This window comes from Peromyscus leucopus, chromosome 5, assembly GCF_004664715.2.
Source record: "Peromyscus leucopus breed LL Stock chromosome 5, UCI_PerLeu_2.1, whole genome shotgun sequence".
NCBI classification, from domain to species: Eukaryota; Metazoa; Chordata; class Mammalia; order Rodentia; family Cricetidae; genus Peromyscus; species Peromyscus leucopus.
In genome coordinates, this window is record NC_051067.1 from 40,306,280 (window position 1) to 40,333,064 (window position 26,785).

Sequence of the window (26,785 nt, forward strand, 5' to 3'; positions counted from 1 at the left end):
CCATTCTTCCCACCCTCCACCTCCCCTCTCCCCCATATCCACTGCACCTCCATTTCCCTTCAGAAAAGAGCCAGCCTTCCAGGAATACCAACCAAACAAGAAGCAATAAGACTAGGCACAAACCCTCATATTAAGGCTGGATGAGGCAGCCAGTGGGAGGAAAGGGGTCCCAAAATCAGACAAAAGAGTCATAGACACCCACCCTTCTCACTGTTAGGAGTCCCAAAAAATCCCCAAACTAAACAACCGTAGCATATTTACATATATATACACACACAGAGGACCTGGCACAGACCCGTCGCCATCTCCGTGGTGGTTGCTTCAGTCTCTAGAAGCCCCTGGGAGGCCAGGGCAGTTGATTCTTTGGGCTGTGTTCTCCTAGTGTCCTTGACCCCTCTGGCTTCTAGAACGGTTCCTCCCCTAGAGAGCTGTGCATCCTAGTCTTGGATCAGCATAGGACTACTTATCCAATAGGTATCCCAGAGGCCTGGCACCCATGGAATCTCACTTGGCAAGGATTAGTAGACCTGGGACAGAATAGGAATTTACAAAATTCCTGCATTTTTCAGGTTCTTTTCTCTCTCCTTATATATTCTTTGGGCAGTTTTTCAGTTTTACTCTGTCAGTCACACATGCAACAGCTGTAATTTTACCTAGAAATTCTCTTTTTTCCAGAATATTTTCCAATATGATTCATCGGGGGACTAATGCCTCTCAAATCTCTTATCTGGAATTGCTAACTACAACTCCTAAACCGGGTAGTTTTTCTGACTCAATAGAGACAATTAGGTACATATGAGAAAACAGCACTTGGAACTTTAACCATGTCTCACAGTTCTGGAAAGGAGAGTAAGGAATGCGTACACAAAATAGGGAAAAAGTCTCAGGAACGCACATGGTGCCTACCATTGAGAGTAAGTTCCCTGGACACCAAGCATATAGAATCAATGGTAGGCTCTGGTAGGCTCCAAGAGGAAAATGTGCAGTGTAAAATATGGGATGGACAGAGCCATCTTTACTATACATAGGAGCTTATATGGTGGAAGAGTATGGTATAGTGAGTTGGGAAAAAAGTGCCTTATCAAAGTCTGCCTTTTATACAGAGATAGAGTTGGGACCTTCTTGTGGAAAAGGGAACTATATAAAAACATATCTTGCAGACAGGAAATAATTGTGTTGGTTTTAATATTGTTGTCCTTAAAGTGTTGTATCCATGTTCATTACTTTCTGACTTTGTAACTGCAAGTAGCTGCCAGATGAGGTAAGTACTGCAAGAGCAGGATGTGTCTGGCTCTGGATTTAGTTAAGCCTGCAAAATACTGAACTCTGTGTCTACAAGAAGGTTATGTAGGGGGTGGGAAAGTGTATTTGGGGAAGCATAAAGGGGAACAAGGGGGTCTTTTATAGTGATTACAATGTATTTCTTAAAATATAAAATATTTCTTAAAAGTCAAAAAATAAGGGCCAATATTTATGCAAGCCTGGTAGAAAAAAAAAAAAACTCTGTTAAAGTATAAATAAAGACAGCTCGAGCTATTCCAGGCCATTTAAGTGCAATCCACCTGGTGGTCAGATGCTTTCCTTCCTCTAAGGCCCCTTCCCCTTCTCAGGACCTGAACCTGAGCCAAAGCTGGACCCTGGCCGGTACTCCTCCACTTCTGCGGGGTTTCCTGAGCTCTGCCTGACATTTGGTTATGGGTCTCTGCATTGACCTTGGGCACAACAGTGGTGCCTCTGATTCCAGGAAGGTAGTTTCAAAAATAGACTTCGCTAGGAGGACCAGTGGGAGGGGAAAGAAGAATGAACAGCAGTAAGGACGAACACAGGAAAACACAATGACATGTGCATGAAAATGTCTCAGTGCTTCCCGTTGCTTCACACAGTAACAGAAGAAAAACAGCAGCAGCAGCAGCAGAAAAAACAAAAAACAGGGTGGCTCTGCATTCTGATGGGGGGTAATGTCCCACCCGGACTGACTTCCAAATCAGCTGGCAAGGAAGTGAATCTATTTCTTAAATTAAAACATAAGGTTATTGCTCCTTGATTCACTGTACTGGGGTGAGATCATCAGGAGTTATAGCAACTCAAGTCTGGCAAGTTCGTGACTATGTTTTTAATCTTTTGTTGTAGTTGTTGTTGCTGTTATGAGATGCCTGGGTCTCTCCTAGACGGGCCTTGCTCTCACAGAGGTCCACCTGCCTCTGCCTGTCTGTTGCTGGGATTAAAGGTGTGTGCTACCATGCCAGGCTTACTTTTCCATCTTTGTAGTTCTTAACAGTCCTCACCACGGTCTAGGAACACAATGAAGATACTGACTTACTACTTCAGTGCAACATCACCTGTCAGGATGGAGACTTTAAGGATGGATTCACAAAAGAAACCTTCACGGTGAACAGCTGCAGCCTGGAGAGTTAGCCGGCAGACTAGAACAGACACAGTTGCTGACACAGGCCATGTAGAAATTCATCAAAAATGAAATGGATGGACTAAATTTACATCACTGACATCCTTATAAGGCAAGTGAACTTTGAGGTTAGAGAAAAATGGACATTTTCCATAGAAATTTGAAAAGTTTCTATTTATTTTTAGTTATAGGAAGAAAGGAGAGAATATTAGACAAAGATTCACCCCAAACTCTCTCAGAGTGGCAGACCCTGGCCACAGGGTAGGAAGCACCCTGCATCCTGGCGTCATGTGTCCTGGAAATGGCCCCAGTTATTTCAAGTGTCAGCAGAAGGCTGAAGGTGACCAGGCTCAGCCTCTCCTCTCCTCCTCAGCTCATCAAAGAGTCACATGCATGTCTTTAAGCAAAACACTGCCTGGCACATGAGATTAAATGAAACTGTGATGTCTACTCACCACGATGATGAGGTACACATGGGCTCCGGGTACTTCTGGCAAGTGAGCCTGCCCGGGTCATATTTGTACCTTCAGTGTGTGTACAGCACTTGTCACCATAAAGTATCCTCAAGACACTAACACATCGTGCTGTAGAGAAAAGGGAGCCCTCTGCAGAACCTGGTCCCTAAAGCATGGCTTTCCCTCTCCCTCCTCAATTACGACATTTGTTTGCCTCCAAAGTTACCCCTGGATTAATTAGGTTTTCATTACATCACAGAAACATGTGAAGTGAGAAAGTGAACAACAGCAAAGTTTCCATGTTTAGAGTTCCCCATATTCCTGATCCCTTCTTTACCTTTCTAAACTACGTGTAAGACGAATCAGAATAGAGACCTGCCTCTGGTACAGAGGGAAGTCAGTTCTCTTTCTCCAGCCCTTGTTGTGTGGAGGACATAACAGATGACATCTGTCACTTCACACTCTACTTTCTGAGCACATCCCAGCCACACACGTGGGCAGAACAAGGTGTCTTTGCCTCATCTGCGCACGTTCTAGGTCACCATAGTCTGCCATAAGCAATGGTTTTACTCCTTCTTCCTTAAATAAATGGTATCCCCTTTCCAAATTATGTTCTAACACCACTATATCCTCATAAACAAAGATACTCCTGATACCCAATGCAGGATAAACACACTTAACTGTAATTGAAGGAAATTCCTTTATCATCTTCATCCTTTCTTTAAATGTGAAATTGAATCCTGGAGGGATCAAAGGTCCCATCGCATTTTCAAGGGTGAATACAAATATAAAAATGAAAATCCTAATTCTCCCTGAAGCAAAAGGTCATGATTAATGTCAACTTCTTCTTTTAAAACATTTTCATCATACATTGTGTATATATTTTCTCTTTTTTTTGAGTTTTCTATTGAATTTATTGAATTTATAGTTAATACAAATTCTTGTATATATACATATCTTATAAAATGTACATGTAGTAAAATTATTTATAAGTCTATCTTTTTTTCCATTTATTTTATTTTACAATACCATTTAGTTCTACATATCAGGCACAGATTCCCTTGTTCTCCCCGCTTCTGCCCCCCTCCCCTTCCCTCCAGCCCACCCCCTATTCCTACCTCCTCCAGGGCAAAGCCTCCCCCGAGGACTGAGATCAACCTGGTAGACTCAGTCCAGGCAGGTCCAGTCCCCTCCTCCCAGACTGAGCCAAGCATCCCTGCATAAGCCCCAGTTTCAAACAGCCAACTCATGCAATGAGCACAGGACCCGGTACCACTGCCTAGATGCCTCCCAAACAGATCAAGCTAATCAACTGTCTCACCTATTCAGAAGGCCTGATCCAGTTGGGGGGCCCTCAGAAAGACAAATATTGTATGTACTCACTCATAGGAGGATACTAGATGTGGAACAAGGATGACTGGACTGCTACTCACATCACCAGGGAGGCTACCTGGAAAACAGGACCCCAAGAAAGACACGAGGATGGCCCAATGATGGAGAAATGGCTGAGATCTACATGAACAACCTGGACATGAGTGGGAGCAATGAACGGCGAGGGTGGAGGGAAAGAGAGCGGGAGATCCCACCTGGATCAAGAACAGAGAGGGAGAACAAGGAATAGGAGACCATGGTAAATGAAGACCACATGAGAAAAGAAAGAAACAAAGTGCTAGAGAGGCCCACAGAAATCCACAAAGATACCCCCACAATAGACTGCTGGCAATGGTCGAGAGACAGCCAGAACTGACCTACTCTGGTGATGGGATGGCCAAACACCCTAATAGTCGTGCCAGAAACCCCATCCAAGGACTGAGGAATCTGGATGCAGAGATCCACGGTTAGGCCCCGGGTGGAGCTCTGGGAGTCCAATTAGCAAGAAAGAGGAGGGTTTATATGAGCGAGAATTGTTGAAACCAAGGTTGGATAAAGCACAGGGACAAATAGCCAAATGAATGGAAACACATGAACTATTTTTTCTCTTACCCCTTTGATATGTTTGCAAAGTTTTGATTTCATCAAGACAATAACCTTTCATTCATTCTCTTAATGAACCTAGAATCAATCCTAGGGAAGATCCTGGTATTTGTATGACATGTGTATATTTTTGTCATTGGTGCTAAGAAAAAAATAAAGACTTTATTCTCTTCCACTTGACTTTCTGAAGCATTTTTGTCATGGAGAGATTGACTGCAAAGAGAGACACAGGTTTTTTACTTTTTATTTTTTGACCAGTTTAGAGGGGCATTTACTGCGACTTAGAGACACAAAATGCAGGCCTGTGCTTCTGCTCTTGACTGTCAAAATATGTGATTGCAAGGCGTCCTTTAGAATGAGTCCCCATAGGGGTACCAGAGAGCCAAGAAATGCTGGGGATCCATTCTTCTGTGTCTGCCTTGAGGAATATACCATCTGGAGTCTCTGAGGTGTTCTCTTGCTAGAAGCCCTACAGAAGGGAGAGGATTCTCCCTTTACACGCCATTTTGCCTTGCATCAGATGCTAGAGTCCGTGTTATCTCATTACAGATCTAAAACTGAGTATTTCTGAATTCACCTCACCTCTCTTCATCTACTCTTTACTCTAACACAGCAGTGCCTTTCCCTCCCGCACAGTTCTCCTTTTAGTAAGAGCATCTGATGTTTTATTTCCGTCTTGTGGAGACTCCAGCCAGAGCTGACTGTTTCTAACCTGCCATCCTCCCCACATCACTGTTGCTGTCTATCATAACCAGCAAAGCCTTCGCTGTCACAGTAACACAGGGAGAGGACATTCCACCCAACACACTGGGAAGCAATGGAAACAGGGGCAGGGTTTCCTTGGAAACTGCAGTTCTTTTTCTAAGGATGCTTTCCTGGAATTAGCATTTGAGAAACAATCAACATTGGGGTTCCTTTAGTGACATGTGTCTTAGTTAGGGTTTCTATTGCTGCGACAAAACACCATGACCAAAAAGCAAGTTGGAGGAAAGGGTTTATTAGGCTTACAACTGGATCTCATCCTGGCGTTTCCTCAACTGAATTCTCTCTCTCTCTCTCTCCCCACCCCCGCTTGCTGGTCATGATTTCAGATACTACTCCAGCTCCATGCTTGCCTCCATGTCACCATGTCCCCTGCCGTGGTGGTCATGGACTCACCCTATGAAACTGTAAGCAAGCCCCCAATTCAATACCTTCCATCATAAGTTGTCTTAGTCACGGTGTCACATCACAGCAGTAGAATAGTGTTTAAGAAACCTTGAAACTGCTTTCTTCACAAAACTCTGAAGCAGGCCTTGGATTCCTTGCCATTTTAAACTAAAGGAGAACCTAAAAAGATATAGATGAAGTGATTAATAAAATGACCCTCAACCAGGAATCAGCGATTAGCCATAACTCAGTACTTGATCATCTTCTATTATCAGTGCTACTATACTTTGCAGACATTCAGAAATTGACCCGTTGGGATCAGCAATGTTTCTTTCCAATCTGTTCCTGGCTTCAGTGTAATGGGAGGTGAGAGGAAACTGGAACCAAGTCTGAGGAAGCAGCACCCTCAGGACACTGCTCACCCTCACTTCCCACCTCATCACCCACAGACTCTGCAATTACAATCATAATGATTTGTGAATCAGCAAATGACAGAGAACCAGGGAGAGGGCTGGCCTCAGGGATGGAGATGGGAAGAAGGAGCCCTTTTCCCCTGTGAACCAAACTCCTGACAGCAGGGAGAGCTGCTGTGAACACAGGGAGTGGGGATGATAAACAGGGCCTGGCTGGTGCAGTGAGGACACCCACTGAGTCCTGCACAGACTGCCCAGGTGAGTGCTGCTCTGTCATGTAGACTGAAGCTGCCTTGGACTTTGGAAGGGACACTGTGAGGCAGGGTGACTTTAGGTGTGAATAAGGAGGGTCTCAGTTCATCTGTCACTGTGCAAAAGGAAGGCGGCAGGACCCGGGGAGCAAACAGTTTATCACTTTCTACCTGTCATCCAGAACCTCGGTAAGTCAGAGTTTGCAGCAGTCCGTGGTGCATGGCGGCAGAGCTGCTCATCCCATGGCCCGGCAGAGACAGGACATGGGGGTCTGGGGGCATTTGAGTCTGGATGTGGGGAAGGACTTACGCTTTCCACATTTTACACTCAAAAAAAAAAAAAAAATCAAAGATTTTATTTGAGCTGAGTGTCTCATTTCTCATGTTTTTCAGTCTTTTAAGATAGGGCTCCCTTGCCTCTGACTCTGGTTTTGTTTTTCTGAACTTGCCAAACTATAACATAGTGAACACAGTGTACAATTGTACAGACTTGGCAAAGTATACTTGACACCTCACAGTATGCTTGCATGGGACAAAGCAGCATCCTCAGGTTACAGAGGAGAACACTGGATGTGAGGAAGCCAGATTACATGATCAACGTGATACAAGCAGAAATGAGAGACTGGATTTGAGTCTGGAGTGGTTGACTGTAAAGAAGGTTCTTGTGCATGCTTAACTTTGTGTGTGTGTGTGTGTGTGTGTGTGTGTGTGTGTGTGTGTGTGTGTGTGTGAATACAGGGTGGGGAGAACATGTTGGTATGTGCAAGTGGTGGGGGTACATTGGTATATGCAGGTAGAGGTGTCTGCATGTGTGTGCATGCATGAGTGTGTATGATTGTGTGTGGACAAGATATCAACCTCGCATGTCTGCAGCTCACTGCTTCTCCTCGACTGGCTGGCTAGAGACTCCAAGAGATCTTCCTCTCTCTGCATCCACAATGCTGGAATTAAAAGCAGGATGCCACATGGCATTTTTGTGGGGCTTCTGGGCATGGAACTCAGGTCCTCATGCCTCTACTGGGGTATTTTACCAAGTGAGGCATCTTCTCAGCACCATGAACTTTAAACTTCTAAAGTTTATGGTATTTTCTCAAGCATTTGGTATATTTGTAACGCACTCCCACATATTTTGCTACAGAAACCTTGATTTCATTTCATTCACACAGAGTAAATTTACTGCTACATGCCTTAGGTGAGAAACATATGAAAAGCTTATTAAAATATGGCATAGCGGCCCTGGATTAGACGGGTACTTATAGACATTAGACTTCAAGCTCTTTCAGTTCAGATGCAGCACTGTTAAGGAGATCAAGGGCTACTTCATTCTTACAAATTCTATTGCCGATGGCTCCAAGAACTTAGAAGTATCTGAAAACCTCATCAAATCACAAAATAATTAATAGAGATATTGCAAGTCAATTTAAACCACTATACTTTTCTTAAAGGATAATTCATATCTTTCACTAAATTGATGGAAGCTTGCAAATTCGTGTACCAAATGTGTCACCCAAACTAAGTTGATTTCTTCAGACCATTCAGTTTTTAAATATCATAAGAAAGAGACCAATTTGAGTGTATCTACACGTGGGCTGCCAGCTTTCCTCTGTGTTTAGTGTGCAGTTTTAAAAAGAAGTGCCTCATTTAATAACTTGTTCATAAACTAGTTTTGAGTATGCATTAGCAGATTCTCCAAACCAAAGCAGTGTCTCTGAGGCATGCTTACTATCCAGGGCAGGAAGGCAGCAGATCCACAGGGAAGACAGCCTGGAGAGTTCAGGGAAAGCACAGCAGGTGAAACTCGGAGCTGATATGGATAAGATGGAGAGTAGGTCGCTGTGAAGCATGATGCCCTGACAAAGATCAACAGGGATATATTATGCACAGTCCTGTGGCTAGGAAAGCACCAGTGCTACATTTGAGGTGGTGAAGGGAATTCAGGAATAATTGTGATAAGGAAAGGATGCTAAATAGTGAAGGACAAAGACAATTAAGGTTGAATTGCATTCTGAATGTTTTCTAAGAGGTGAAGCAGATAGCATATTTGTTTGTTCCAACAGCATTGTGTGTTATGTGTAGGTGTTTTTTGGGGGGAGGGGGGTATATGTGTGCAGTTAATCTTGCACAAGTGTGTGTGCAAGTAGAGGCCAGAGATCAGCATTGGGGTCTGCTTCAATAGCTTTCCACCATCAGTTTTCAGTCAGGTCTCTCTGAACATAGAGCTCCCTGATTCTACTAGGCTAGCTGACCAGGGAACTCCAAGGACATGTCTCTCTCCATATCAAATCCTTTCCCACCAGCACTGGGGCTTCAAATCTGCACTTGTTTGGCCAGTTTGTATTTGGTTGCTAGGGATCAGACTTGGGTCCTCATATTTGGACAGCATGCCTTTTACAGACTATGCTGTATCCCCAGCTCCTAAAAGAATATTTTGACTTGAATATATAAGGAGAAATATGAAAAGGATACCATTCATAAACAGTTTACACATTTGCATGGAATATTAGAGAGATGTAGTTCATTGGTTGTGGCATTTCTAACTGAGAAATTGTTCGTCTCAACACACCTTAAAGCATATAATCAGCTGCATGCCTCTTGGGTTAGAGTCCATATAGCCAGTGCCTGAGCTAGGAAATGTTTGCGTGGTGTTTTCTTTTAGAGGAAGTCTCAGTAGAAAGAGAGAGCAAGACCAAGGTAGGTGGGAGGAAAAGGAAATTACCTTCCTGGTTTGTCGTACCTAGAAAGCTGGGAACACAAATCCCATCAGACTTACTTCCACCTTGATGTGAGAGGACAGGACTCCTGTCCTCTACATCCCACAAAACATTCACTCCTGTGCCACTTATGGAAAGGGATATGAGAAGTGGAGTATATCATACAATCTCCCCTGAGAACCTAGTCCATTTGTTCAAGAACAGTTTTCTGGAGGAGTGTCAAGCTCTTTATTAGTTCCACAACCACTTCAGTGATGGTTGCATATGGACAGTGAAGAGGACCAGGATGAGGAGCCAGCACAGTCCAGGAGCCTGAGGTCACACTGGGTGTGAGGAGGGAAAACAAAGTGGCCTGTCAGGTAATAATCAGGACTGTGTTGTTTGGAGAACTGACAAAGTGATGCCATGCTTTTAGCTTTGTTCTAGGAAGAGCATGGTCACATGAAATTGAGGGAATGAGGATCATCATAAAAGGTAGGATTTATACCCTTATTGTAGCTATATCATTTCCATGGGAATGGAAAAAATATAAACCAAAAACAAATAAATGAACAAAAAAAAAAAGAAAAGAAAAGACGAAGAATATGACCAGGCATCATTAAGAAAAGAACAGCATGTGTGTACATACTTGAAACCATTCCTTTCGTTGGAATAAGCAGAGAACATCTGACATGTTTCTCACATGATATTCCCTAGTGATGTGCATAAAGTCAGAAGATGAAGTGGAGTAACATTATCCAGACAATAATCTTCCTTTGTCTTATTGGGCCTGGAACTGTGGGAAATATCCTAATGTTTGTGAGACAGGTGTACACGTCTGCCTTGGGCACTGAGAAAAAGCCTGTGGACCTCATTCTCATCCACTTGGCATTTTCTAATATGATCATTATTTGCACCACAGGAATCAGAGACATAGCCACAGTGTTTTATTTCAGAAACTTCCTCGGAGATATTGGCTGTAAAGCTGTGGTTTATCTGGCAAGGACGGCCCGGGGCCTCTCCATCTGCACCACCTGTCTCCTCAGTATGGTCCAGGCTCTCACCATCAGTCCCAGGACCACCATTTGGAGGAAGCTCAAACCACAGACCTCATGGCAAATTCTTACCTATGTCTTACTCTTTTGGATCTTTAATGGCCTCACAAGTTCCAACTTGTTGTACTATATGACAGCAGGCGGCAGCTTGAACAGATCTGGAGTTGCAGGGTATATTGGATATTGCTATATGCTTCCATCCAGGGACACAGTCAAGTGGCTTTTCCTCTTGCTCATGGCTGTTCGTGACCTCATCTTTCAGAGTCTCATGGGCTGGAGCAGTGGACACATTTCTTTTTATCTGTATAAACATCACAAGCAAGTCCTCTACCTCCACAGCCGCAGGCCTGTAAATAGTTTCAGTCCAGAGATCAAAGCTGCACAGAGCATTCTCATTCTCATGGCCTGTTTCCTTGCCTTTTATTGGGCAGACTTCATTTTCTCCTTTTACACAGGTTCCATGGTGACTCATGACTCCATCATACTAAATATTAAAACATGTCTAGTACTTGGTTATGCTGTTCTCAGCCCCTTTGTCCTGATGAGCAGAGCTGTTCCTGTTGCTAAAGCCTTGTGTTCGCACTGAGAAAAATTAGGATTACATTTCCCTATGAGCTCAAGATACATAGTGTTATTTATTTGCCTTAATTTTGGAGGGCACATGGTGAGCACATAGCTTTGCTATGTATTGTAAGCTGTCCTGGAAGCATATTTATAGCCCAGGCCCTGACCTAGCACCTTCCTGGGCATTACAAGCACTTGCCATCATACCACTATTTGTCTTGGTATGCTAATATATCCAAACATTAAATCAGTTAAGCATTATAATAATTAAAAATAAGACTACTATGGCAGTTTGAATGTAATTGGCTTTCATAAGCTCATAGGGAGTGGCACTATTAGGAGGTGTGGCCTTAAAGGAAGTGTGTCACTGTGGGGCCAGGCTTTAAGGCCTCCTATGCTCAAGCTATACAGAGTGTGGACACAGACACCTTCTATTTTCTACTGCCTGTGGATAAAGATACAGAACACTCAGCTCCTTCTCCAGCACCATGTCTGCCTGAGCATCACCAATTCCCACCATGATGATAATGGACTAAACCTCTGAAACTGTAAGCCACCCCAATTAAATGTTTTCCTTTATAAGAGTTGCCCTAGTCGTGGTGTCTCTTCACAGCAATAGAAACCCTAACTAACACAACTAGTACTAAGCCACTTAAGAGGAGTTTAGGGTTTCTAGGCAGGTGGAAAGTAGATTGTTACTTTCCATTAACTGTTCCTATCGTGTGACTTGTAGCTTCTCATTAGCATTGGGGAAAATGCTGGAGGCAACACTGTCAGAAATCAACAGTTTTCCCCTTCAAAGGAGAGGAAGAGAGCAAGACAGTGTAGGTGCCGAGGAGGAGGACCTTTCCTGGGGTAGTTTGTACAGCAGTGAGGAGGACAGGGAGACAGGAGATGTCATCACAGTCCACCAAGTTTGCTCACCAGTTGTTTGACCTTGTCAGGTCCAGAATGGTTAGGAAACTCGTGATGTCAACGCAGGACAATTCTCATCATGTTAGTTCTTAAATAATCACCACGGGAGGCTTGGCCACCGGGTTCTATCAAACGATGCCATCGCGGGTCCGTAGACCACGCTCCAGGCCAGAGCCTCACTGGCACACTGATGTGTAAATGTCTCACTAACAGATTGTTAGTAACACTGGGGTTTCCACCTCTCGCTCCCTGTCACTCACAATGATTTAAACTGCACATCTGGGTTTGGCTAAACCAGTTTGACTGGAATCCCAGCCTCCTTTGCGCCCTATGCTGCACAGGCACAGAGGAACACACACTGCTGAGCTGTGGGCTCGGAGACCAGGGAACTGAGGACGCACTGGAGATCTGCTTGGTGAAGGTCAGGAGGCACACCCTTGCCAAGCAGAAGGACACTGGTGGCTGTGAGAACTCCACAGCCTCAGGCCAAAGAGGAAGTGGAGGGTCCAGAAAGCACCCCAACCCTGTGCCCTCCAGAATCCTGTGCTGTGGACTTCCCCTGGAAGCTTCGATCAGTGCAGTGTGTTCACCGCCCAGGGGACACTGAGGCTGGTCGCCAAAGCTGTCCATCAGCTCACTGCAGTTCCTGCAGGAAGAGAAATGTAAACACCTCCACAGTTCCCGAAGAAGTGGAGCCAAACCAACTCCCTGCAGCTCAGTATCAAACAAGCACCTGGCAGGAAGGAAGCTCAGTCTTCCTGGTCTCTCCAGGGCCCAAAAGTTGAAACTCTCCAGAGCACAGCAAGAGAAAGCCCAGGCCGTGGGTCTGTAAAATACTGCTCTTTTTAAGATAAACTAGGGTGTTACTAAGGTCTACCTAGGTTAAAAGCCACTTTCAGAGTATTATGAAGTAGATGCATGGCTAGGGAGGAGAGCTGTTTCTCTACAGCAGTTATATTTACAGGTTGTATGAGTCTTTCTTATGAGTGGACAGTGTGAACAGAATGACAGATCTGTTCCTAACCTAGCGTTTCTATCCAGATCTGTATATTGTCTACATTTTCTCTTACATCTTTAAAAGTAAAGGTGATATATAACTAACCTTCAAGAAATGTACCTTTGATACACAGTGTGTGATGATTCCCTTGGAACAGCTGAAATCACTTATCCACTTACTCTGGACTGTTATTTGGTGGGTATAGTGAAAACCCTTGAAAATTCTCCTAGGGACTTCCCAGTGTCCATTACAGTGGAAACAGTAGTCCCCTGCTCTGCAGGAGGTCTCTTTAGATAAAGAACAGCTAATGGTTGCCCACGTTTGTGCCCCCAGTTAGCTTCAGTAGTTATCATGTAAGGGAACTTACCCAGCACTTCCTCCTTGTCACAGGCTCTCCCAGGAGCCATGAGCATGAGAACAACAGGGGAAGCGGTGTAAGGAGATCGGATACTTTAGAGAGAGACGTGTCCCCTCCTCTGAACTTCAGAATATTGACATACCCAAGGAATTACCATTTGGCTATTTCCCTACTGCTTGTGTGTTTATCTCAAGAAAATATTCCATTTTTGGGCACACACTATAACTTTGGATGGTCAGGAGGAAGATTTTTGTATAAGTTGCATAATTCTGATGATTAGAAATAACATTGGAATGTTTTTTATAACTGACACAGGAAAGCAACAGAATTCTCAGTCACAAAGACAGTTAATTTTAGATTTCAGAACAAATTCAAAACAGACTAACTGCCCCTGCAGAGAATTCACAAACCTACGTGTTCCAGGTGTTTATCACTAAATCGAGGTCAGAACTGAAGCACCTTTGGTAGCTCTAACCCTGTGCAGTAATTCTCTTTCTGCAGGTACCCAACCACTCAAGGTTGAGGCAAGTACTCTTATTGTTAAGTCCTGAATTTCAGTGTCATTCTCTGTCTGGGAACGCTAACCACTCAGGTCACCTGGTTGGCCAAGTGTTACTCATTGGCCGGTCAGCATGACCTTCTGCCCTGAGAAAAACTATGACCTATCATGAGAATGGGTCGGCCGCTGAAAATGTAACATATAATTGTCCAGAATTTGACTATGAGAAGGAGGAGTGAGTGTGTGTGTGTGTGTGTGTGTGTGTGTGTGTGTGTGTGTGTGTGTGTGTCTGAGCGTGTGTCTGTGTGTTGGGTGGGTATATAGAAGGAGTTGAGGAAAGAACATGAGTAGGCAAGAGAGAGAGAGAGCAAGAGAGAGAGAGAGAGAGAGAGAGAGAGAGAGAGAGAGAGAGCAAGAGAGATTTTTCAGAGAGGATTTTTTTCAAGATGAAGTAAAAGAAAGTTACCATCAGAAAGCCTGTGTGTTTCCTTATTTTTCCCCTCAGATCAAAAAAGTCTAGCCCTTGCTGCCTTCATGGATTATTTATATACACCATGGGCCCTCCAGCTACAGGTACCTGGTTAGGCCAAACCAAAAGAAGGCCATTTGCTTTGTCAGTTTGTTTCCTAATTTCCTTAAAGAAGCAGTGGCCTTGTGAAATTCTTTGCAGTTTCCATTTTTCATGTGTGAGTTTGTGCATGTTTGGAATGTGTGTCCATGCTTACAAGTGGATGGGCACAGGTGTGTGTGAAGTTGTACACATGCACATTTGTGCTCACCTGTATGCATGAAGCTGAGGTTGGTGTCAGGAATCATCCTCCATTTCCCATTTTACTGAGTCAGGGTCTTTGAGGCAAGCACAGAGCTCACCAAAATAATTAATCTCACTACCCAGCTTCCTCTAGGTCTAGTCTGTCCCTGGCTTCTGAGATTGGAATTACAGGCAGGCTGCCACCCCACCAGGCATTTAAATGAATTGGAACTCACACTTGGAAGCCAAGCACTTTGACCACTGAGCAAGCTCTCCAGGTAGGGTTTGTTAATATTAAACGCCACCCTGTTACAAGGAAATATCCTCTATATGGGATCAGCTTGTGGGACGATATGGAGGACACCAGTGAAAGAAGCGAACTCCCTGCCGTATAATAATTTCAGATGGTGGTGCTTTGCCATTACTTGCTTGAAAATTGCAAAAAAAAAAAAAAAAAAAAAAAAAAAAAAAAAAAAAGTAAGAATAAATGAACTAAGATAAATGCAGACACACTGAAGACCTCGTAGCGTGGTAACATAGAAGGGCCATGGCCCCGCAGCACACACAGGCCCATCAGGTGTGTTTCCAAGCCCACCACCCCACACACATTGGTCAGGTAGTTGGTTTCAATCCAGACCTGGATCTTGGCCAGAGACGATGATGTCAAGAAAGCCATGACAGCCACCAGAAAGGTGCACAACGGGAACCAGCAGGTGACCGCGGGTGACAAGCATATGTGAGTCTTCAAGTAGGTCCTTTGGATGGAGCCAAAAGGGAAAGAGGAAAACAAGAAGAGGAGAGGTAAGGGTGTGATGTGTGGCTCCAAGACCTCTCTGAAGACAGCTCCTCCCCAGGATGATAGACATGGACAGTGATGTCACCAAGGCGAGTTGCACAACAGACATCCCCCCTATCAGACAGACCGCAGCAGTGGCTCAGGCCTCCCCCAGTGCCCAGCGCAGTGTGTTCCTGGGATGGCATGGACACCAAGGCAGAGGAGACCCAGGAGCGAGTGCCTCACAGCTGAAGACACTTCCGGCAAGCAGGACTCAGGCTTCCATGGAAAACCTGATGAGCAGCTCAGGAAAAGCAGATCTAGGGCTGGCAGCAGAGACTTTCGGCTCTCTCTAAGGAGTGCTCGCTCTAAACAGATGCAACAGTCAGGCGCATAGCTCAGAAAGAGTGCCTCCATTCTGTAGGTTGTCTCTTTACCGCAGTAAATATTTTCATTGAGCTACAAAGTTTTGAACTTTGTGGGATCCCTCCTGTCTATCATTTGCTACTTTACTGAGCAGCTGGAGTCACACTGAGAATGTGCTTGTCTATATCTTAAAGTTGTTTGTGTTTTGTTTTTTATTTTTTATATTTTTTTTATTTCCTCAAGTAATTTCTTAATTCGCTATCTCACATTAAGGTCTTTGGAGCTGAATCGTTGGAGGATAACATATACAGATCTAGAATACATCTTCTACCTGTGTGTTCTCAGTTTCCCCAGCACCATTTGTCCTTCTCTGGGGACCAAGCATGCTGAACTACCAAGGTGACACCCAGGACATGCCCAACTGTTGCGATAAAGGCATGGCTGACAGGGAAACAACCAGATGCTCTCTGGCTGGATCTGAAACCCCATAAACAGAAGGGACTTCACATCTGATACCACAGAGCTGGTCTAAAGCCTGTGGTGGGGTGGGGTGTCCACAGCCCTAGTGAGGAGGCTGCAGCTGTTACTTTGCTAACTAGACATGATGGGCCTGTCAGATCCCACTGTAAATACTTGACTATACCCAAGTCAGTGTTGCCATAGGTTTAGTCACAGAAGCTTCTTTTTTGCAGTGGGTAGTTACTTCAAAACCTCAAAGCTAGAAACAATGCTGATAGTAAGTTTTATAATCGTCAACATCTTGCCAGTCATATTTCTTGTGTCTTCATGTGAGGCTGATTATGTTGTAATGGAGCTAGTTTAAAATAAAATCCATTTTGTCCTAAGATTTAGTGTAGCATAAATCTTAAAAGTTCTTATCAATAAAAACAAACCTGAGGCCAATTATTGGGGTGAACGCTGGAAGATCAGAGAGACAGAACAGGCCACAGCCACCTCACCTCACCAGTTCTTCAGCTGGTCCTGTTTCCTCACACTGGAGGAAGCCTCTGAGTCCTCATCCAGAATGAATCTCAGCTGAACTGCTGCTAGAAGCCTGAAAGCTTAACCAGCCAAATGCTTCTAGTTTCTGGTCCTCACACCTTATATATCTTTCTGCCTTTTGCCATCACTCCCTGGGTTTAAAGGCTCACTTCTTGGGATTAAAGGCGTGAGTCACCATGCCTGGCTGTTTCCTATGTGGCCTTGAACTCATAGAGATCCAGAGGGATTTCTACCTCTGGAATGCTAGGATTAAAGGTGTGAGTGCCACCATTTTCTAGCCTTTGTATCTAGTGGCTGTTCTGTCTCTGACCCCAGATAAGTTTATTAGAGTATACAATATTTTGGGGAACACAATGCCACCACAATTTAGAGTTGATAGAGTATTAGAATTAAGGATGTTGTATTTTATGTAATACTGTCCTCTTATTTTTTTTATTTTTTATTATTATTTTTTATTTTACAATACCATTCAGTTCTACATATCAGCCACGTGTTCCCCTATTCTCCCCCCTCCCACCTCCTCCCATTACCCCCAGCCTGCCCCCCATTCCCACCTCCTCCAGGGCAAATCCTCCCCCGAGGACTAAGATCAACCTGATAGACTCAGTCCAGGCAGGTCCAGTCCCTTCCTCCCAGACTGAGCCAAGTGTTCCTGCATAAGCTCCAGGTTTCAAACAGCCAACTCATGCAATGAGCACAGGACTTAGTCCCACTGCCTAGTTGCCTCCCAAACTGATCAAGCCAATCAATTGTCTCACCTATTCAGAGGGCCTGATCCAGCTGGGGGCCCCTCAGCCTTTGGTTCACAGTTCATGAGTTTCCATTCATTTGGCTATTTTTTTTCAATAATTGAGTAGAACCGAAATTTATTATAAGCCACAGTCATCCTAGGGGCCTCTATGCTGTATATATATAGCCTCTATGGTTCTAAGGGTTGTGGTCTGATTGTTCTTTATTTTATATCTAGAATCCACTTATGAGTGAGTACATGCCATGACTGTCTTTCTGGGTTTGGGTTACCTCACTCAGGATGATTTTTTTCTAGTTCCATCCATTTGCCTGCAAATTTCATGCTTTCATTGTTTTTCTCTGCTGAGTAGTACTCCATTGTGTATATGTACCACATTTTTTCCATCCATTCTTCCATTGATGGGCATCTGGGTTGTTTCCAGGTCCTGGCTATTACAAATAGTGCTGCTATGAACATAGCTGAGCATGTATCTTTATGGTATGAATCAGCATTCCTTGGGTATATGCCCAAGAGTGGGATGGCTGGGTCTTGAGGTAGTTCGATTCCTAATTTTCTGAGAAACCGCCATACTGATTTCCACAGTGGTTGTACAAGTTTACATTCCCACCAACAGTGGAGGAGTGTTCCCTTTGCTCCACATCCTCTCCAACATTGGCTGTCATTGGTGTTTTTGATGGTAGCCATTCTGACAGGTGTAAGGTGGTATCTCAGAGTCATTTTGATTTGCATTTCTCTGATGATTAAGGATGTTGAGCATTTCTTTAAATGTCTTTCAGCCATTTGTAGTTCTTGTTTTGTGAATTCTCTGTTTAGCTCTTTAGCCCATTTTTTAGTTGGACTGTTCAGTATTTTGATGTCTAGTTTCTTGAGTTCTTTATATACTGTGGAGATCAATCCTCTGTCAGATGTGGGGTTGGTGAAGATCTTTTCCCATTCTGTTGGTTGTCTTTTTGTCTTATTGACTGTGTCTTTTGCCCTACAAAAGCTTCTCAATTTCGAGAGGTTCCATTTATTAATTGTTGTGCTCAGGGTCTGTGCTGTTGGTGTTTTATTTAGGAAATGGTCTCCGGTGCCAATGCGTTCAAGCCAAATGCTTCCTACTTTCTTTTCTATTAAGGTTAGTGTAACTGGATTTATGTTCAGGTCTTTGATCCACTTGGACTTGAGTTTTGTGCATGGTACAGATATGGATCTATTTGTAATCTTGTACATATTGACATCCAGTTATGCCAGCACCATTTGTTGAAGATACTTTCTTTTTTCCATTGTATAGTTTTGGCTCCTTTGTCAAAAACCAGGTGTTCATATGTGCATGGATTAATGTCAGGGTCTTCAATTCAATTCCATTGGTCCGTATGTCGGTTTTTATACCAGTACCAAGCTGTTTTTTTTACTATAGCTCTATAGTAGAGTTTGAGGTCAGGGATGGTGATGCCTCCAAAGGTTGCTTTATCGTATAGGATTCTTTTAGCTATACTGGGTCTTTTGTTTTTCCATATGAAGTTGAGTATTTTTCTTTCCAAGTCTGTGAAGAATTGTGTTGGGATTTTGATGGGGATTGCGTTTGGTAAGATTGCCATTTTTACTATGTTACTCCTACCTATCCATGAGCATGGGAGATCTTTCCATTTTCTGATATCTTCTTCAATTTCTTTCTTTAGAGATTTAAAGTTCTTATCAAAAAGGTCCTTCACTTGTTTAGTTAGTGTTATCCCAAGGTATTTTATATTATTTGTGGCTATTGTAAAGGGTGATGTTTCTCTGATTTCTTTCTCAGCTCTTTTATCATTAATGTCTAGGAGGGCTACTGACTTTTTTGAGTTGATCTTGTATCCTGCCAATTTACTGAAGGAGTTTATCAGCTGTAGGAGTTCCCTGGTAGAGTTTTTGGGGTCACTTATGTATACTATCATATCGTCTGCAAATAGTGAAAGTTTGACTTCTTCCTTGCCAAATTGTATCCCTTTGATCTCCTTATGTTGTCTTATTGCTCTAGCTAGAACTTCTAGTACTATCTTGAATAAATATGGGGAGAGTGGACAGCCTTGTCTTGTTACTGAATTTAGTGGTATGGCTTTGAGTTTCTCTCCATTTAATTTGATGTTTGCTGTTAGTTTGCTATAAATTGCTTTTATTATGTTTAGAAATGTTCCTTGTATTCCTGATCTTTCTAAGACCTTTATCATGAAGGGGTGTTGGATTTTGTCAAAGGCTTTTTCAGCATCTAAGGAGATGATCAAGTGGTTTTTTTCTTTCAGTTTGTTTATATGGTGTATTACATTGACTGATTTTCATATGTTGATCCATCCTTGCATCCCTGGGATGAATCCTACTTGGTCGTGATGGATGATTGTTTTGATGTATTCTTGGATTCGGTTTGCCAATATTTTGTTGAGTATTTTTGCATCAGTGTTCATGAGGGAGATTGGTCTATAGTTCTCTTTCTTTGTTGCATCTTTGTGTGGTTTGGGTATCAGGGTAATTGAAGCCTCATAAAAAGAGTTTGGTAGTGTTCCTTCTGTTTCTATTGTGTGGAACACTTTGAAGAGGATTGGTATTAGTTCTTCTTTGAAAGTCTGGTAGACATCTGCACTGAAACCATCTGGTCCTGGGCTTTTTTTGGTTGGGAGACTTTTGATGACTGTTTCTATTTCTTTAGGGGTTATTGGTCTATTTAAATGGTTTATCTGGTCTTGATTTAATTTTGGTATGTGGTATTTATCCAGAAAATTGTCCATTTCTTTCTGGTCTTCCATTTTTGTGGAGTACAGGTTTTGGAAGTATGATATGATGATTCTCTGGATTTCCTCGTTGTCTGTTATTGTGTCTCCTTTTTCATTTCTGATTTTGTTAATTTTGGTGCTCTCTCTTTGCCTTTTGGTTAATTTGGCTAGGGGTTTGTCTATCTTGTTGATTTTTTCAAAGAACCAACTCTTTGTTTCATTGATTTTTTGTATAGTTCTCTTGTTTTCTACTTCGTTGATTTCAGCCCTCAATTTGATTATTTCCTGGCATCTATTTCTCCTGGGTGAGTTTGTTTCTTTTTGTTCTAGAGCTTTCAGTTGTGCTGTTAATTCATTGGTATGGGATTGCTCCATCTTCTTTATGTGTGCATTTAGAGCTATGAATTTTCCTCTTAGCACTGCTTTCATAGTGTCCCATAAGTTTGGGTATGTTGTACTTTCATTTTCATTGAATTCTAGGAAATCTTTAATTTCTTTTTTATTTCTTCCTTGACCCATTGATGTTTCAGGTGGACATTATTCAGTTCCCATGAGTTTGTGGGTTTTCTATAATTTTTGTTGTTGTTGAGGTCTAACTTTAAGGCATGGTGGTCTGATAAGATACAGGAGGTTATTCCAATTTTTTTGTATCTGTTGAGATTTGTTTTGTGTCCAAGCATGTGGTCAATTTTTGAGAAGGTTCCATGGGGTGCTGAGAAGAAGGTATATTCTTTTGTGTTAGGATGGAATGTTCTGTAGATATCCATTAGGTCCATTTGAGTCATAACATCTGTTAGGTCCTTTATTTCTTTGTTAAGTTTCAGTCTAGTAGATCTGACTTTTGGTGAGAGTGGTGTGAATGTCCCTCTCGGCTGCTGTCACCAGGCCCATCTACTTCTGCGGCCCGTCGCTGGGCCTGTCTACCTCTACGGGCCACAGCCGTGGGCCTACCTGTGTCTGCTTGTCTCCGCCGCCATCGGTCCTGTCTCTGTCCTCTTATTTTATTAGCACACATACACTATTATAATGATCAGAAATTAAGCAATGATCTTTTAGCGTAAGATGTGAATTGAAGTGCAGGCTGGTACAGACTGAGGCCCAGGACCCTCTCACCAGGCAAACAGCAATCCTATAGCATATATAAAAGGTGATGGTGCTTGGCTGCATTCTTTGGGAAACGGGCATTGCAGCTGCAAAAGTCACATTCTTGAGATACTGTGTATACATTCCTTCCTGGGGATCCCGTATGGATCTGTAATCCACAATACACAAACGCTCCCCACCATGCCAAGTGCCATTAGGAAAAGACAACTGCTTCACTGACGAGTCTCAGAACCATTTCCACTTTTCTAAAGGACAACCTGGATCCAGGTAACACCTTTCTGAAGACAGCAACAGGAATCAGTACGTATCTGCAGCAAAGGCTTTATATTATGGAAAGTTTCTGGAGTGGAAGAGGCAGTCATGGTAAATGCCATCATGCAGATATTTGACCAAGGACTCTATCCTTTATTCTGTGGAACCATTAGTGGGTCAGTCTGGAGTCTCCTATGCCTTCTAGATGACTGATGTTCAAACATCTATTTCTCAGTTCAGAATGTTCATGAGCTTCATGCCATCCAGACCAATGCACTTATTTAAGTTGTTAGAGAGATGATGGTGAGAACCATGTCATTGAACTCAAAATAAATAAACTATTCACATGAGGAATTTAGCATGCCTCATGTGTTTTTCATAACAAAACTAGACAAAGAAACACCATGACTATAGAATTATCCCCGAGCACATGACTTTTTCTTTGTTGACCACTCTCCATGTCTGCTGATGCAGAAATTGACAAACACTTAAGTAAGTAAGTAAGTAAGTAAGAAAATAAGGCTCAAAATTATAGAGAGTTGCTAAAGTCTGTTTAGAAGAAATGGATGCTCTATCAAGAAGGGACCTTAAATGTGAAAGGAAAATAAACAAGTAGTATGAGATTAATAAAAGTGGTAATGATTATTATTTTCTTCCTGTCAGAAAGCTGCAAAATAAAATGGATTTTTCATTATAATAATTCTGAGAGATGGCCTATTGCATGGCATCATGGCTGGCCCACTGGCTACATAGTATTTCTGCTCCAAGAATACCACCAGAATGTCCTCTGCCTATAGGTGACTAATTATTTTTCTACAGAACATGTCCTAGATGGAAGCACCATGAAGGTAGGTCTCTCTTTCTGATATTTTCTTGCCTTTTATTGAATAAATCAGGCAAACTACTACAAGCTATAAATTGCTTTATTTTTCTTTATACTTCAAAGGTAAAAAAGATACTAAGAAATTCTACACAAATTAACAGAGAGAACAGAGGAAAGTGTTCCTTCTTGGACCAGAAATAATTATTTTATTTTTCAACTTCTGTCCACCCTGACATATGTAATGTACAACTGAGTTTCTGTGCACCTGAATTTCCCCATTCAATAGAGAGGATGGAAATCCTGGTTTCCTCAAAAGCTGTCATTTCATTTACAGCAGAAGCATTTCTGATTTCTATTAGATGTCAGCTTCACCCACGTGTGTAGAGACACCACCACACAATGCACAAAGAGAGACGAGAGACCTCGAACTCATCTCCCAAGGAAACCCAGTGGTGCTTTCTCCTCAAGAACAAAACGATGATGCCATCATTTCTACAGTCAGCCCACACCCACATTTATTTACATCATTTTGCATTTGGGATAGGAAGGGCTCCTGGGCACTAGAATGCAAAGTACACAGAAGGACCACTCTTGGACACACATGAGTTTTAGAAGTGTCCTTGAAGTTTCTTAACAAGTTAACAGTGTCTTTGGAATAAGGTCGTGGCTGGGGAAGGCTGGACTTTATATTTCAAGTCTCATATGATATTTAAAGTGCAGGAATGAAACAGTCAATTACAGCGAACACCTTAACTACCAACAGGCACAGGGAGAACAAGGGACCCTAAACTCATCCTGGTCCATGTTTGGAACTTGCTCAATAAGCAGAATCCCCAGTGCTGAGCATCATTTATTCTAATTCTGTAAAAGGAGGGATTTAAGAAAGAGAAGCAGGTGACTTATCTAAGAGTTAGAAGATGGTCCCCTGCCAGATCATAGCTTGTCTCTTTGGGAAGGTGAAAAACAGTCTGGAGATTCGGGGAGCTCGGTACAAAGAAACTCAGTTAGTTGTTCATTTTCTCATCTCACATCCTTCCTCTGAAAATAATTTATACCTAATTAAGCTTGAAATAACCTCTGAGCAAAACAGAAGTAGTAATTGTGGAGAGAGGGGAAGCTGTACTTCAGGGACTGGGGCCCTGCAGAGGCCTTCCTTCCCCCCGACACTGTGACAACATGAAACTTGAAGTCTGCACTACCTGATGGCAGCCAAGAGCCCCACAAATCCTGACAGTACAAATAGGACCTGGCAAGTGTCACCTTCCAGAGCTGCTCCAGAGACTGTCTGCACCACAGACGTCCAGGTGAGTTCATGGAGGTAAGATCTTCGATCCCCTCAGCTGTGCCAGGGAGAGTTTCACTAAAGCAGAAGTCTCTCCCTTTGACTAAGCCATGGATCAGTTGAGAGGCTGTGATCCTCGGGACCTCTGCTCTCCTTCTGGCCCTGAGAAGATAGGTCCCTAGCTCCAGAAAGATCAAAGAAGACTAGTTCCTGGAGACACAGAAATAGAACAGAAATGCTGAGGCATCTCTATCCATCCTCAGGCTGGAGGATCATGACAGAGCTCTGGCTGGGTCTTTGCCTATGGTTACCTCCTTGCATTTTTTTTTTTAAAAATGAAGCTATAGGATGTATAAAAATTTCAAGAGTGTATCAAAATATTGAGACAGGGACTGGAAAGATGACTCTGTGGTTAAAAGCACTTGCTGCTCTCCCACAGAACCTGGGTTTGTCTCAACACTCACATCATATCTCACAATCACCTGAATCTATAGTTCTGGGAGATCTGATGTCTTCTTCTGGCCTCCACACACACCAGGCATGCATGTTGCATATACATATATGCAGACAAAACACCCATACATATAAATTGATAAAAAATGAACTAAAACAAAACAAAATAAATACTGAGACAGGCAGAATAGAACACTCCTACTATATCAGTACTAGGGTAATGAATTAGAAAGATTACATGCTGAGGACCAGCCTGTTACATAAGAAGACCTTGTCTCAAAAAAGAGAGAGAAAGCCAAACAAAATGTTGTTTTTTTTTCAGTCTCCAGATTTACTAGCATAATGATTCTAACATGTTATTACCATTGTGATTATAAAATTTGTACTTTTCAATTTTGGTGCATTTCCATATTTCATATATTGGCAAATGTTTTCTTTTACAAAGTATTGGTAGGTCCTAAAAACACTGAAGATAAACTGGAAGGTTTTTGTTAGAGTGTCTTGATTCTGTCTCATGATATCGTACACACTTGTAAGTCAATTTTAATCATTGTGTGCTGGAAGATGGGGAGAAGTATAAACCACTAGAGCAGCAGCTGCCGTTACCATCTTGAGAATCCCTGCCATAAAGGATCCAGGCTGTGAAGGATACATCCTGAAACAGCTCGTCGTAATTTTATCCCAGTGCTAAGGAAGAGGAGCAATAATCTTATATTTATTGGCATGGAAGAAATTACCAATGCACCTCAAGGTTCTGGAGTTATACAGGATGTGATATTCTTTGTCTCTGTAGATAGAAATCATGTCTCCTAAAACATTTCACAAGATAATCTAGGAGATGAGCTGTCTCTACTTCCCTGTGATTCTTCATATGAAAAGAGAAATCAATTTTGAGATATCCCAGGAGCTGGCTTCAAACAAGACACAGAGCTTTAAAGTGTAGAAAAAGAAAAGAGTATTAGAAATTAGAATCCCTAGTCCCTTGGAGAAAAGAAAAGAGTTAGAAAGTCGAATCCTTAGTCTGTGAACAAGTGGAAAACATTCAATATTTTCCATCGGGACTAGAGGTGAAAGGATTGCAGGGATTTCTACAGATTCCAATCTCTAGGTGAAGAGTTAATGATTATTCCTAATGTAGTAATGAATGTAGTGATGCTGATATGCCTGCTACTAATGTCTGCAACATGTTTCATTATTTACAGACATATAGGATGGTATCCTGAGTTCTAGCATGCAATAGCACAGGAGATAATTACCCCTTCGTTAGAGGAGCAGTTCAAAGGCCATAAATGACATTACTAGAGTCATTAGACTACATGAACCCACAAGGCTATGTTCATGCAGGTCACAGGTGATATCATCAAGACGCAGACATTTAAAGCAATCCTGTAAGTGTAACAGGAGTGGGCATAGGGAACCGAAACATTCCAAGTACTCAGAACACACAATCTCATGGAGCCACTGAAATATCGAGTTTCCTCTCATTCTAGAAGGTGCCCAAACTTACCATAAGTCCCTAAGAAATGAGAACGGAGTTCCTGAACATGAAGAATAACATCCTGCTGAGATCTAAGGTTCTTGAATCAGCTCACACCCTTGCAGAACAAAGCAGCCTGCCTGATAAACAGATTGGAGAAGAATCAGGAGAAGCAGCTGCAAAGCAAACTGACAAACTGCTGCTCACAAGGCCCCACAGAGGCAAATGACACTGTGAACTCTTAGATGGGATCCCTGGTCACACAGTATGCCCCAACCTACGGTACTGTATGTAGAAAATACTGAGGAGTCATAAGTCATGAACTGCACTCATTTCATAGCATCACATAATACTTCATTAATCTCCTTCTCCCATCCACGTTATCATCATCCCCTGGTCCAGAGCTATTCCAAACTCTTTTAGATGCCCTTAGGTTGCTCATTGGGGGTCACAGATTCCCTGAAGACATCCACCGAGATCACAGCCCTCTGCTACCCACTCTCCTAGGAAATGTCCCAAGATTCCTCTTGATGCTCTTCCTAATTACAACGGGGTAGTAACATGACTTTTTAACCCAGGACTCTTTTTCAGGATGTCTTTTGATGATTCAGCTTTAATTTTTGGACCCTATCTGAAAAGATTATTCAATATGACTTTTCACTGAGGATTGGTTTTTTTTTTTTAAAGCATAATCATTTATATGGAGTGAAATCACAGAATAGTTAATGTCAAAACATTTAAATGGAGAAATCCAAATTATAAAGCTTTGAAGCCAAATGCAGATCTGGGAATGGTTCTACTAATCCAGATGCAGACAAGAAAGGAATATCAACAAAGGAGGAGACAGTGTGGAGGGTGAGGTACCAAATCTGAGATAAGTTACAGGTGGTGACCCAGCAGGAATTCCAGTGTCTGTGAGGTGATGTGAGGAAGGCACAGAGATTCAGCATGAGCCTCAGGCTTTGGGAGTCAGGGGAGAAAATATGATGAAATAGAATGAGAAACAGAGGAAGAAGTGTTGGTTAGATAAACTTGGAGTTCAATTCAGCTATGTTGAGAGTTAACTAGGATAATTCATGCACATAAACAGACAGACAGACACACACACACACATACACACACACACACTCACACACACACAACCAAGTCAACTTTGCTAGTGCACAGCTCAAAAATCAAAATCTCCTTTGAAACTTTAGATTTTGAATAGCAGTTACCAAACTCATCTGTCAAAGAACACACAATATCCCAGAGTCCACAGTGGGAAAAAGGAGGCATTTCAAGGATCTAATCTGAAACATT

The 26,785-nt window shown here is 42.6% G+C and overlaps 1 protein-coding gene across 1 annotated transcript; it reads left to right on the forward strand.

Moving 5' to 3' along the window:
* The first annotated feature begins 9,980 nt into the window (after window positions 1-9,980).
* On the forward strand, window positions 9,981-10,977 carry LOC114702039 (putative vomeronasal receptor-like protein 4). The gene has a single exon (XM_028882282.1). It carries the CDS (start codon window positions 10,075-10,077, stop codon window positions 10,975-10,977), a length of 903 nt encoding a protein of 300 aa, XP_028738115.1. The 5' UTR covers window positions 9,981-10,074.
* The last annotated feature ends 15,808 nt before the right edge of the window (window positions 10,978-26,785 follow it).